At 34.1% G+C, this 13,101-nt stretch overlaps 1 protein-coding gene and 1 pseudogene across 5 annotated transcripts; both read left to right on the top strand.

Annotated features, from left to right (window-relative positions):
• Positions 1 to 226: 226 nt before the first annotated feature.
• On the top strand, positions 227 to 2,438 carry LOC133683546 (probable sodium/metabolite cotransporter BASS6, chloroplastic; annotated as a pseudogene).
• Positions 2,439 to 2,664: 226 nt separating this feature from the next.
• LOC133686683 (uncharacterized) lies at positions 2,665 to 9,881 on the top strand. 5 transcript variants are annotated; one of them, XR_009840064.1, is made up of 6 exons: positions 2,665 to 3,044; positions 3,394 to 3,472; positions 4,541 to 4,609; positions 5,900 to 6,160; positions 9,215 to 9,306; positions 9,446 to 9,881. XR_009840064.1 is itself a non-coding variant. In XM_062106991.1 (4 exons), the coding sequence occupies exons 1-4, from the start codon at positions 2,734 to 2,736 to the stop codon at positions 6,005 to 6,007; spliced, it is 567 nt and encodes a 188-aa protein (XP_061962975.1). In that variant the 5' UTR covers positions 2,665 to 2,733; the 3' UTR covers positions 6,008 to 6,230. The 5 variants fall into 5 exon arrangements, 1 of the variants encoding a protein (XP_061962975.1); XR_009840070.1 differs by adding an exon at positions 6,259 to 6,284 and having other exon boundaries at positions 9,215 to 9,881; XR_009840076.1 differs by lacking the exons at positions 9,215 to 9,306; positions 9,446 to 9,881 and adding exons at positions 6,259 to 6,284; positions 6,390 to 8,432.
• Positions 9,882 to 13,101: the final 3,220 nt, after the last annotated feature.

Genomic DNA, 13,101 nt, shown 5'->3' with positions numbered 1-13,101 from the left:
ATTTAGAAATGTATCAAAATTATTAACTTCCCAATTCTCCTATTATTAGTGCCACGAGAAACTCTAAAATACTTAATGAGTAATTATTAATATTTATTTGATGAATTTATTTTAAATATGGACAAATAATAAGATAAAAGAATAAGGTATATTCGAACCTTTTCAGAATGATAAGAATATATCCTTGGCAGAATTCCCATGTCGGTATTTGGGCTTCCTATGCCAATAGGTGAGGTTGTGCTTACCTGATTTCTAATTGAGAGTGTACCAATACCTCTTGTGCATCTACGTGTCAGGTGCTGGGATCATGTTGGTATCTTGTGTTAGCAGAGCTCAGCTTTCAAACTATGCTACTTTCTTGACAGACTCTACGATGGCTCCTCTAAGCATTGCCATGACATCTATATATATGTCCACAGCTACTGCAGTTTTTGTTACGCCATTATTATCACTTTTGCTCATGGTATACAGCATTACGCAGATTGTAGTTGCTCCGATTGCTGCAGGCTTACTTGTAAACAGGTGTTATGCTCAATCCAAACAAGTTTCTTTTTTAAGATTAACTTCCTTGAGATGTCATTGTGTCTTATTTACTTGTACCTGCAGGTTGTTTCCACATTTGTCTACTGCATGCTATTCATCCATTTTTGCCGCCACTATCAGTACTAGTAACAGCTTGTTGTGTTGGAGCACCACCTGCTATTAATGTTGACCCCGTTATGTCACCTTTTGGGATAACCTCATTCTTGCATTTCATCTATCAGCATTTGTTGCTGGTTATTTTTTTACTGGTCTTGTCTTCCCCGAGGCATCTTACTTAAAAGCATTGCAGAGAACGATGTCCTGTGAGACACTTACCACCTTCCTTTTCACCTATGTCATTTTTCATGGATTATACTCCTCTAGTGGACAATATTTTCCTTTGCAGGAATGCAGAGCTAGCAGTCTTTTAGCTCTCGCTCTTGCTAACAAGTTTTTCAAAGATCCACTTGTTGCTGTGCACCCAGCCGTATTTGTAAGTTAAAACTTCACATTTGCTTTTAGTTGACGATTATCTTTAACAAAGAAATCTGGTGCGAATTGTGGTTGCTAATTTCAGCAATTAAACAATAATTTCTGTTATAAGCAACATTATGTGTAGTGATCCTCCATATGGTTCTCTCTGAGGTTTGATAGTAATCAGTTCATTCCATAGTCTGGTCACACTTTCTTCTCATCAATGGAGGCAACTGTAACGGGAAACTAAACAGGGGAAAGTTATCTCGTTGGTTCAGATTTTTCCATTTTTATCACTGATTAATCCTTAACACTTGGTTCTTATGTATATACATCACAAAGGAGAGTGACATTTTTATTGTATTGCATTGCACGTGACAGAAGCCCCGGCCACAGAGGCATTCTTTTTCTTATTTTTGGATCAGTGCATTGATTAGCAAATGGTTTATGTTACCCTTTATTTTCTAGGTTTGCCCACACCATTCATTTCGTTGACTTTTTTAGCTTTGAATTTCTTAAAAGCTAAGATGATTAGAAATTTAGAATTGCAATTGATGTTGTGTCGAATGCTTTTACATAAAAAGACCGACGCATATCATTTAGATTTGGGTTGTTCTTTCATCATATTATCTGGCATTCATATTCATACAGAATTCTGAGAACTATCAGCTCATTGTGTGACTGCAGACAGTAATCATGTCCTTGGTGGGATTTTCCCTTGTCATGCTTTGGTCCAAGAAGAAAGAATAGCACTTGAGTGGAAAATTGCTTTTGCAAACCACAAGTTTGTCCTATGCTGTCTGTAATCATACCTTAGGCGGTTTCGTTCTCTCACCATCTTTGATCCAAGAATAAAGGGAAGCAATGTGATGAGATATTGCCTCTGCAAGTCGATGAAATCCATTGTTTGAGGGTACATTTGCATTTAATGCTTCTGAAATTGTCAAAACTCAAAAGCTCTTTGTTTTTTGAAGGTGGTATCGCTTGGAGGCAACATACGGTGGCATGGCACCCTTTGATTTCGTGTGTCTAAAGAACAAAAGAGGTTCCTTTTTCTGGTGTTATGGTTCACATCTCTGATAAGAAGTCACTGAGCTCTTCAGCAGTTCTGTCGTCGTCAAGTTGTATTATGCTGACACATGAAAATATCTACTTGACTTTTTTGTCCTATTATCCATCATCAGCATCAAGTTTTCCGAATAATATCATTTATCGATGGCTTCGCATGGGTTGACCCCAACCTCCATGTTAATCAAGAAACTCGTTTAAATGGGAAAAAGATGGAGTGCTAGTATCATCACTCCTAGAATGTTTTAGATAATTAATATATGGTTTAAGTGTTTTTCGAAGTGATTTTTGGTTGATAAAACATGAAATTGGTTTTTTTTATCATGAAAAAATAATAAGGAAATAACTGTAACCATCCATCTTACAATCTTAAATGTCAAGTCTTTTATAATGTTGTTTATTCTTGTATTTAAAAAAAAATAATTTTTTTTATTTACTTCAAATTAGTATTTTTTTATATTTTCAAATCATTTTATTTTATGTATTAATATTAAAAATAAATTTTAAAAATTAAAAAAAATATTTTAATATATTTTCAAATAAAAAATATCACCACCGCACACACACGCTCAACTTCCTTCTTCCATTACTACGGTACATAAATAACTTGTCTCTCAAAATAATAGCAACAAAAGAATCTCAAACTACCCGCCACCAAAAAAAAACACTATGGCAACCACAACAACAAAAACCTTATCATTGTTCTCTCCGGAACCTGTTTTCCCTCGTAAATCCAAACAAACCATTTTCTCTTCTGTCTCTCCTCCACCTGCCCCTACACTTACCACTCTCCAAACCCAACCCGTGACCCAAAAACTATCCAGGTTTGGTTTTGTGGGTCTTCTTGGGGCAGGTGTGGCCCTGACAGCATTGGAACCAGCATCAGCTACTGAGTTGCCTTTGCTGGGTCAACTCAGTGAACCCGCCAATGCACTGTCTTTGCCCACCTGGGCTATACACGTTTCCAGTGTAGTTGAGTGGTGAGTTTTCAAATTACCCTTACTTCTTCTTGTAGTTCTGGTGCTGGGTTTTAGTGTATAGTATTATTGCTTTGCCTTATGGATTTTCTTGGCAATATTCTTTTTGTTAATTTTTGAGTTGATTAGATTGGATTATCATTCTACGGAAACTGAATAATTTAGCTAACAACTAGATGCACTGGCCTTATCTTGTTTGATTTATATTTGATTGCTGAGTAAAACGAGGAAAAGAAAACTAAAGTTTAGTGCTTTCTTGAAAACAATGTAAAACACTGCACTTAATTGTACTTTGTTTTGATGGTTTTGTGCCCATAATAGAGATGTTAACAGCGAACTTTCTTATCAACAGGATTGCAGCAATGGCATTGGTTTGGCAATATGGGGAGAAATCGGGGTTTGAATCGTGGAAGGGACTTGCTTGGGGTATGGTGAGTTAAAGCTTTAAAGAACTGCAAATTTGATGTTGCTATTCTGGTATCTGGATTTTGGCGTGTTTTAAAATTGGTGAAGCAATGAAGGCTGTCTTGAATTGCTTTGCTATATCCTTCTGGTTTAAAGATTTCAATGATTGAAAGACCGTTACTCTAAGTTGATTTGGGGGGGGGGGGGAGCGGAGATTTGAAGGCGCAGATTAGAACACAAACATTATGCAAGTCTGTTATCACTGCTGCAACTTGGTCCCTAGCCTGAAACCCACAATGTCTCCTTGAGGCAATTTGGAACTGCCTTCATGATTTTTATTTAGTTTATTATATTGGATTGAGATTTTTTTTAACAACCATAAGGTTCTTTTGATTACAGTGGGGTGCTCAAATGACCTTTAAAGTTGTCCTTTTGTTAAAACTTCTAGATATGCTGATCCATTTTTTCTTCTTTCTTCGATGACAATTCTTAATTGATAACTTTGTTATATATGGATTGTTTTTGCTTCCAAACTGCTTGCTAAATCAGTATCTCGTCCCCAGTGATCTTTTTTTGTTACTTTAGCATATCGAGTCACTCCAGACTTTTTTCCAAGTCTTGAAACAGGTAATAACATACAAATATTGAGCATGCTAATAAATATTTTTTGCCTTGTGAGTATGTTCAAGATTTTATGGTGAAAAACTTTTATTTTATAGGTTGTTGCTCAGGTGTAACTGTTATTTTGAGACCTGAATTTATTGTAGCCAATTCTGATTTTGTTTGTTAATTTTCCACTGGTTACAGTTACATAAGTTGTAAGAATTTTGCATTTAATTTATTTGGGAAATGGTTACCTTAGAGTAGTCTAAACTGAGGGGAAACGGTTACAAATATGCAAATATGATAGGAAATGTCTTTGAGATGTGGGTGATATCCACTCTGTTCAATTGTATTGATTTCGTACTCAGATTTTCAGCTTTAGTAGAGATTGCTTTATTGTCTGCGGTTGTTGTGTGTGTACTATTCGAGTCAAATCAATACACTTTTTATTTCTAAATTTCTTAGTCTAACTATAGTCAACTAATTTTTAGGTTCCTTTACTTGGTGGAGCATTTTGTGCATGCACATGGCATTTCTTCTACAATTCTGAGTCCCTTGAGGTAAGAATGGTTGCATTGCTTCATGGCTAAAGGCATTTGTCTGTTTGCACAGGTGCAGATTAGAGATAAATAGATCAATTGAAATACAGGAAACAGCCTTAAATGAACTAATCAAATGGGAGTTTAGATTCTGATGCATGGCATGATAATATCGAATACAATGCTTAGCTAGAAATGGATGTTACTGCTCTACGTTATACATTTGCATAGCATCGTTGAATTTATTTCCTTCCTTTTATTCTGAGTCTCTTGAGGTAACAATAGTTGCATCATTTCATGGCTAAATGCATTTGTTGTTTCATACAGGCATAGATTGGAAATTGATAAATTAATCAAGATACTGGAAATATCTTAAATGAACTGATCAAATGGGGCTTTAGATTAACCTACGGGGAGCATAGATGGAAATGAATATGACATTTAGCTTGAATAGATATCTCTAGTCCTTTATACACGTCCATTACAAAATACAGTATCTATTTCACTCCTTTTTTCTTGAGAGAGACAATAGTCTCTATTTCACTTTCACCTTTCACTGCTCATCATTCATCGAAAATCAAATGCCATACAGCTCCTAATGTCACATGTATCCATCAACATACCATTGTACTCTTATCTGTGAAAGAACTACTGGGATATTTCACTCTGAACAGCCCAAATTGTCTCTGTGGTATCAAATAGGGGTTGTGCTAACCGAGGGAAAGATTAAGCTGCAGTTTGAAGAGATTTAAATACATAAGAATCTGGAAAAAACCCCCGAAGAAATCTAGCTGAATTTTATAAATCAAGCCAGAAGGCAGTTATTGTCAAAGTTATAATACTTGTAGAACTGGATCCTGGTTTGAACATCAAAATTAATTTGGTTTCTGATAATTATTTTTGCCCAAAATCCTGGATCTAGCCAGTGTTTCAGCTGTGGGGACTGCTGTTTTTTGTGATTGACCAATCTGACCTCTTGATTTTGCTCGTTGAATATTCTTGTTGACCAACTTAAACCAAACTTACTTTAAATTGGCTCAAGTTCAATCAATGCTGGGTGTATCAGAGATTGCCACCCCTTTCTGTCACCACAGTGTGCTGCCTGGTATTGAACTTGATTTTTACTGTTTTCAGAGCATCTCTCTGGCCCATTCCATCATATTTTTATGATCGTTTAAGTATTTCCCTTAATATAGAGCATGATTATTTACATGCATCCACCTTATTGTAATACAACTAGCGGTTCTTTTTTCTTTCTCTCGGATAGATATAGAATATGGAAAATAACTGTAGTCTGTTTCTGAGGTGTAGGTATTAGTAGCTCTTCAAGCTGCACTGACAGTAATAGGTAATGCCACAATGTGCATTGCTGCTTTCCGTATACACATGTCATCAGAGGAACGCCCCAAAAATCTCTGACGGTTTCAGAGCCTGTATGCAATTATGTCTTCTGGAAAGTAAAATCTCTGTTTTTCAGTTGTTTGGTCTAATTTTAGGGGGAAGGAATTGTTAAGACAGTTAACAATACCCTTGTTACCCCTTCAGAGTTGTTATTACCAGCAGCTATTATATGTAAGTTTTTCTTCTCTTTTCCTTTTCCCCTCAAAAAGTACACTCCAATATATTTTTAACCCTTATTTTCTCTCCTTTCACCAACAATTTACCTTCAGTTTATTGGCACATAAAGCATCCCCAGGTAAGTAATAATTCACCCACTTCTTTTAACTTCAAAATAAACGCACTCTTAAATGATAAACGCACTATGTTTAATATTCGTTCGTTTGCTTTCAAAACACTGAAGCAAAAATTCTCACAGAAGCAAAGAACAGCCTAAGCAAAAAGTAAGCATTGAATGCAGAGTGCTGGAGCCTGGAAACCTTAAGAGCTCCTTGCACTCATAGTTGCATGCAAGATGTGGGTGAAGACTTGGAATGCCCTTTTCTTACTATGCTTTCTTGGTTAAGGTGAAAAAAAGATTATAATAACAGATTAACAATGGAAAAGGTTAGTATTATTTATGTGTAGACTCCAGGGACTGGATCAGATGTTTAATTATAGTAATACTACAGCTAGAGCTAGATGAGTTAAGGTGGGAAAGATTGTTTGCACGACAAAATAGGGTCTTAAAGCCTCCTTTATGCGTTCGAAGAACACTTGTCTTGTCACTCTTTCACTGTATCATTGCAGCTATTCAAGATGATAAGCTTAAGTATCTGATTAGTTGCTGGGTTTAAAAAGTCTTTCCCAGTTTCATTTTCAGGCTTAAAAAATAAGCAAATACTAGAATCATTGAAATTTAGGTGATGCATCAACTTCCAAAGTAAAAGGGAAAAAAAGAAGAAGAGAGAGAATCATTGATATTTTATTTTATAAGTTGGCAAACATACGAAGCTTCCATCATTTATATAACATATACTTCCAGGCAAAATTCATTACATCTTGTGACTAACATGCTTGATTCCGCAAAGAAAAGATAAAAACAAATGGAAGACTACCGAGAGATAGAGATATAAACAGAGTTGTTAGTCTGTACTATGTTACATTTTGCTAGTGTTGTGTAAAAGAAGTAGGGCGGTGGATAAGCGATCCAAATGAGGGAATTTCTTTTGAAATTCAGACATTAAGGCCAAGTTTTCTTGGCGGAGAAGATTTGCTTTCTTCCTCAGCTTCTCGTTCTCTTCAACGATTCTGTGGTTCTCTAAACACAACTTCAAGTTCTTTAGCCCCATGTCCTTCCCCTCCATTTCTTCATATCCTGACCTCCTGCTTTACACAAGGAGAGAGAACAAGGAAAATTCCTCACGTCAAACACGTATTTTTTGTAAGAACTATACAGCAAATGAAACATCAAAACACTTGGGACAGTAAAGGTTGCGTTACAAGCAGATGCTAGTTTTTGCATGGTAAGACATACCTGCAGGTGAGCCCAATAACTTGAACCTTACATTTCTTTGATCTTTGCCTTCTTTTTGAAGGGTGGAAAGGAGAAGGGAATCTCTCTACTCCGTTAGTGCACATTATATTTGTTGCTAGTGGAAAGATGAAAGAAAGCGAATTGAGAAAAGAGGGTGGGATGTAAGTTCCTATATATACAGGTGGTTTTGTGTCATGACAGTGTGCATGATTATCTAGGGCATATGGTGGGAATGCATTTGATAGAGAGATAGATTTATCTTCTATAGCAATGATGTCATATTGGATTCATGATTGCAATGGGAAGCTACCCCTTCTATCGATGATGGATGAGGAAAGTAACAAAGAAAAGCCTAAGATCACGGAAGCTTCTCTTTGATCATCTCCTGCACACTTGGCCTTAAGGAGTAACAAAATTTAAAATTAATAGAACCAATGGAGCATGAGTAGTATTCATGTTAAAGCTATTGATTTGAAAAGATCTGATTCGTTAGGAAAAGCTAACTATAGTTTATGTTTGAAATTTGTAATGGTCCTTCTGAGATGGCACTTCGTAGTTGCATGTCAGCAAGCATCCATGGATGATTAGGCTGATTACAAGTGGCTTCTTGGCATCACCTTGTCTTATGGCCCATTCCAAGCCTAATGCAATGTAGAGATTGTAAGAGCTCACCTCTCTCTCTCTCTCTCTCGACTTTTGGGATTGTGGACCATTACAGGGGGGAGGTGGCATCTTCATTTCCACCCTTTCCTTGCTCCACTTTTGTATGTTTCATTATACTTGGTTTGAACACAAATGTAAGAGTCAGACTTGACATTGAGGGCCTGAAAACCCCACCATTTCCTTGGTACTAGTATTCTCTGCGTTTGGGACAAATGATGCATGGCTGAAAAAAAGAAATGAAAATAATGGGGAATAAGTTCATGATAACTCACTGTGCATATGTACACTAGATCATTTATTTGCTGTGGATCAGTTTAATTTTTTAAAAAAAATAAATTGTGTAGAGATTAAATCGGTATGACTCATTTAATTTGACAGGTTTAAAAGCAACTTGAAAGATTGAAAAACACATAATTTAACTAAAAAAATTTCAAGATAATATATATTTTTTAATATTGAAACGACAATATATTAAGTCAACTCAGGTCAATTCAAGTTAACATGTAAAATCTACAACCGGGTTATGAGACCACGATAACCTTATAAAAAGTAAATCGAAAAACATTTTGAAGTATAATTCTCAATCAACTCAATATTGAATGATAAAATTAAAAAAAATAATTAAAAAAAATAAAAAAATAAGCCGGTTTGATTTGTCAAACTTGGATAATGAGATTGTGATAACCCAATTGAAAGAAAATCAAAACAAATTTTAAAGTTCAATTCTCAATTAATTCAATGTTAAAGAATAAAATTAAAAAAAATTAAAAAAATACAAAAAAGAGTCTAAATCAGCTTGAAATAACCTATCAAACCCATGATTCAAGCCATGAAATTAAAATAACCTCATAGAAAATCAACTGAAAGAAACTATGAAGTTTATCCCGATCAACTGAATATTAAATAATAAAACTAAAAAAAAAACTCAAATAAAAAAAAGAACCCAAAAAAACCTTAAATTATATTTACACACGTATTGAACATTAAGCTCTTCTATAATAGGATCTCAAGTAGATCATGATCGTACCATAATTATTATGTACTTGCAGATTATGAACCAATGGAATGAATTTGTTGCTGTCTTTATTTAAAAAAAAGAAGAAAAAAAGAGGCAAGGAGGGAGTCTCAAGTGATACTAGAGGTTAGGCCGCTGTTTTTGTTGCACAGCCCCTTCTGCTAGTAGATATTTCACATACATGTATTCCAACTACCTTCATTTCTTTCTTTGACCTTCTCCACTACTTAATAATGGCTGCAATGATATTAAATTGTTAATGCAGGTAGATAATTAGCCTGACATGTGCAATTGCACCAACTATAGAAGAAGAAGAAGACCTACTGATCAATGGATCTTGCATGCACACACACTAATATATATATTATGGTGAAAAATCCCTTGATAATAATTGCTTGGTTAATTTGGTTTAACGCTCATAATTCTCATGTTATGATTGTTTCAGTTAGAGAAATAAATTAATTATAGCAGAGATTCTTCATTTATCAAGTGATTTTAAGGAGTGCTACCCTTCTGAGATCAGCCACAGAACGTTCTCGGTAAGGTAACAAGGTTGGTTATGTATATCTTGATTAAAATGAAAGCCAATCTTTGAGGAGCTCAAGTCGAAGGAGCAATTGGACATGCCAGAGAAATTATGCATATGTAATTAATTCATACCTATGCCTTTGGTCCGAAAATATATATGAATGTTGACCGTACACGCCTGTAATGCTTGATAGTGTAGGCAAATTCTAACCCTAATCATGCCATTTTTGAATGGAGAGAAGGGAGAAGCCATTAATCGAAGAGAGCATGACTAGAACCACACTCACAGGACTCTTCACTTATTTCTTCTTTTACTACCTCTACTACTCAGAACACACACACACGAGAGTAGAGCAATAGTCAACGATGAAATAAATGGAATTCCTCTTCTTCTCCTGCCTCTTCAAGTGCTGTAAAAACTTGTAAACATGCACACCATCCTTGACGTTAGGTCTCGCATGCATCAATTATGATGGCCCATTTAAATGTCTAATCCATCTACTGTATCTCCTCCTATATGTGCACTGCAATTGATTGCTATATTGGTGTGTGCATTTGTCATCAACCTCATCGCCACCCATATGTATATCGTGCACAGGGTATCATGGCAATTTGATAATTGAAATCATGAGTGTTCTTCTTTTCAACTTGTACATTATGAGAGGTATACTTATGGATATTACGTAATGTCTGTTGCCCCTTGTAAATCTATGAATGGTAGCTGGGAAACCACCATAAAATTATGATTCCAAGAGGATAACGTTCAATATAGTGTAAGATGCAGTATTCGGAAGCCAGGGAATTAATTAGAAGTGTTTTGTTTTTTTCCTTTTATGATGAAAATTAGAATAGGTTAGGAGATTAGAACAAGCATGCATATGGCTGCCAAAAATGAAAAGACCACGGCAGCTTAATTACTCTACGAAAACTGGGAGTTGGGGTCATGATCATAATGCCCTTGCTTATTTGACCTTTACTGCCCTCCTGCTCAAGAGTCAATAGCTATAGAGTTGGCAGAAATTGATAGATACTAGATGGTGGCGGTGGAAAGTTAAGTAGCTAGGCATAAATATTGTGCAAATGATTTCATTTGCATTTTTCATATTCGATATGAGAGGTATTTACTTTGGAGAAAAAAATATATGGCTCCATGCTATTAGCAGCAGAAGATCTTTATAGTTCAGAAACTTAAAGCATTCTGGCACACTCAACTTGAGATCCAAGAAGAGGGATGAATATTTTTTTCCATGAGCAATATTCCTGAGCAGTTTTCAACTCGGCGCCACTCTCTAGTCTCTCCCTATCTTCTCATCTCTCTTCTTCGAAACTCTATATGCCCATCTTAAATTAGCTGTCCCTGCTTGAATTCATCCAGCCCATTAGACCGAAGGTTGGATGCGTGGAGCAAGTTTAGATAAGGTGGGGTCGGCAATGGTAGCCCTGTTTCATCTTTCTTTTTTTCTTTGACTTCTAGCCAATATGAGATATTGATATCATTGTAGCCTCCTAGTCAAGAGGCTTGGGAGCTAAAAATACATATTCTTAGTTCCTATATGCAGCGTCAATAATAAAGTTGTCTAAATCTGTTATATGACATTAATGTGAGATATTAATATCTCTCAAGATATATTGTTTTATATTTGAGCTCATAGCCCGCATTGATTTTATTATTAAAAGGCATCTTTTTAAGAAGAAAAAAAGTGAGATTTAAAATTTATAATTTATCTAAACTCTCAACTCACTGATATGGAATATTGATATCATCATTATATACTAAATATTGTTTTAGAGTACAATAACCAACCAATAAGGTGATATAAAATTGATAATTTACCAATTTTGATATTTATTTTTTTTTCTTTCTCATTTTTTTTTATTCAAGCACGGATCCAATGAGAATATGATCATGGGATCCACTTGATCTCAAAAAGAAAAAACTACTTCATTTTTAAAAATCAAATTCCCTATTATAAAAATAATAAATCAAATTCCCTGTACACTCTTATCCTTTATGATATTTCCACATGCCTTTTCACAAAAAATGATTCATTTAGTATTATTTAAGATGCCAATTAACAAAACACTAAAAAAGCTGGGTTTTTTCTTTATCATTATATTATTGCATACCCCATGGCAATGGCATTGTGGATTCACACAATGACATCCTTTTTTTCCCTTTTTATCATAATTTTTTTTGAAAAAATTATTATTTTCATTGAATTGATTTGATATTAAATTTAATAATTTGTTTCGATAAATTTAATCTTGAGTTTTTGAGGTATCAAAAACACCTTCTAATATTTAGTAAACACTTAATTTTGCATAAATATGTTTAGAATTTTCATTTTTCAAAAATCTAAAAATGATAGGACTAGAATTGAAAATTCAAAAAGATAAAAATGATAGCTCTTTTGGAATTTTTTACCTTAAAGGGATATAATGAAGAAATCGGGTGTGTAAATCAACAAGAACAGTAAATAAAATTAAAAAAAATAAAGAATGAATCACTAAAGATACAACATCAACACACGCCACTATTTACTATATAATGTAGCCCTCACCTAGATAATTCTAATGGTATCAATGACAATTGTTATAGAGCCACATGCCTCCCTAATATGGCAGTCTTGAGTTTTATCCCACTTTAACCCAGTAAAGGTCTAACCAAGTTTTTTTACATCGAGTTCCAACCATATCTTTTCACTTATTTTTTTATTTAATTTTGTATTTTTTTTACTGATTTAGATTTATTTTAGACTAATAAATTATTTTTCTCATATGATTTTTTAAGGTGTTTCAATATTAAATTAGGTTGAAGAACATTTTTTAAAGTTAAAATCTCACATCTCGATTTCTCACCACTTATCTGATGGTTAGAATATAAAAACATAAATGACTTGTCATTTGTATTTCTTTTAGAAAAAAAAAAAGTTATTTTAGATATACATTATTATAGACACAATCCATAAATATCAAACTATTGAATAAAGTTTCAATTTGATTCTTAAAACAGAATCACTTGTTCAAAATCTGAAGTCAGTGTTATTTAGCATAATGACATATACAATTCTTATTTTTTCAAAGAAAATCATTGCTGGGCTTCTAAACCTTTAGTTTTTGTGGATACACATATATTTGTGACGGAATAAAAAAAATTAATTTTTTTTAATGAGTCAAATTTATAATTGTCAAATTTAATTTAAGTCAATTCAGTATAAAACTCATATCATGAGGTAGATTAATCTGATTTAACTATATTTTTTTAATTTTAAAAAATACAAGATCAACATCTAATTGTATCTTACCATATTTTGATGAAGAAACGTAAACAGATTAAGATTATTCCATCAATTCATGATTTCGCCAACACAAATCACAATTCTGAGATTATTT

This window comes from Populus nigra, chromosome 1, assembly GCF_951802175.1.
Source record: "Populus nigra chromosome 1, ddPopNigr1.1, whole genome shotgun sequence".
Classification (NCBI taxonomy): domain Eukaryota; kingdom Viridiplantae; phylum Streptophyta; class Magnoliopsida; order Malpighiales; family Salicaceae; genus Populus; species Populus nigra.
This window is presented reverse-complemented; position numbering and strand designations above follow the sequence as displayed.

Bases quoted from the DNA above. Each gene is read 5' to 3' on its own strand.
- LOC133686683 (XM_062106991.1), top strand. From the start codon at position 2,734: ATGGCAACCACAACAACAAAAACCTTATCATTGTTCTCTCCGGAACCT. The intron at 3,473-4,540 runs GTGAGTTAAAGC...ACTAATTTTTAG, and splicing joins AGGGACTTGCTTGGGGTATG to GTTCCTTTACTTGGTGGAGC. The intron at 4,610-5,899 runs GTAAGAATGGTT...TCTGAGGTGTAG, and splicing joins ACAATTCTGAGTCCCTTGAG to GTATTAGTAGCTCTTCAAGC.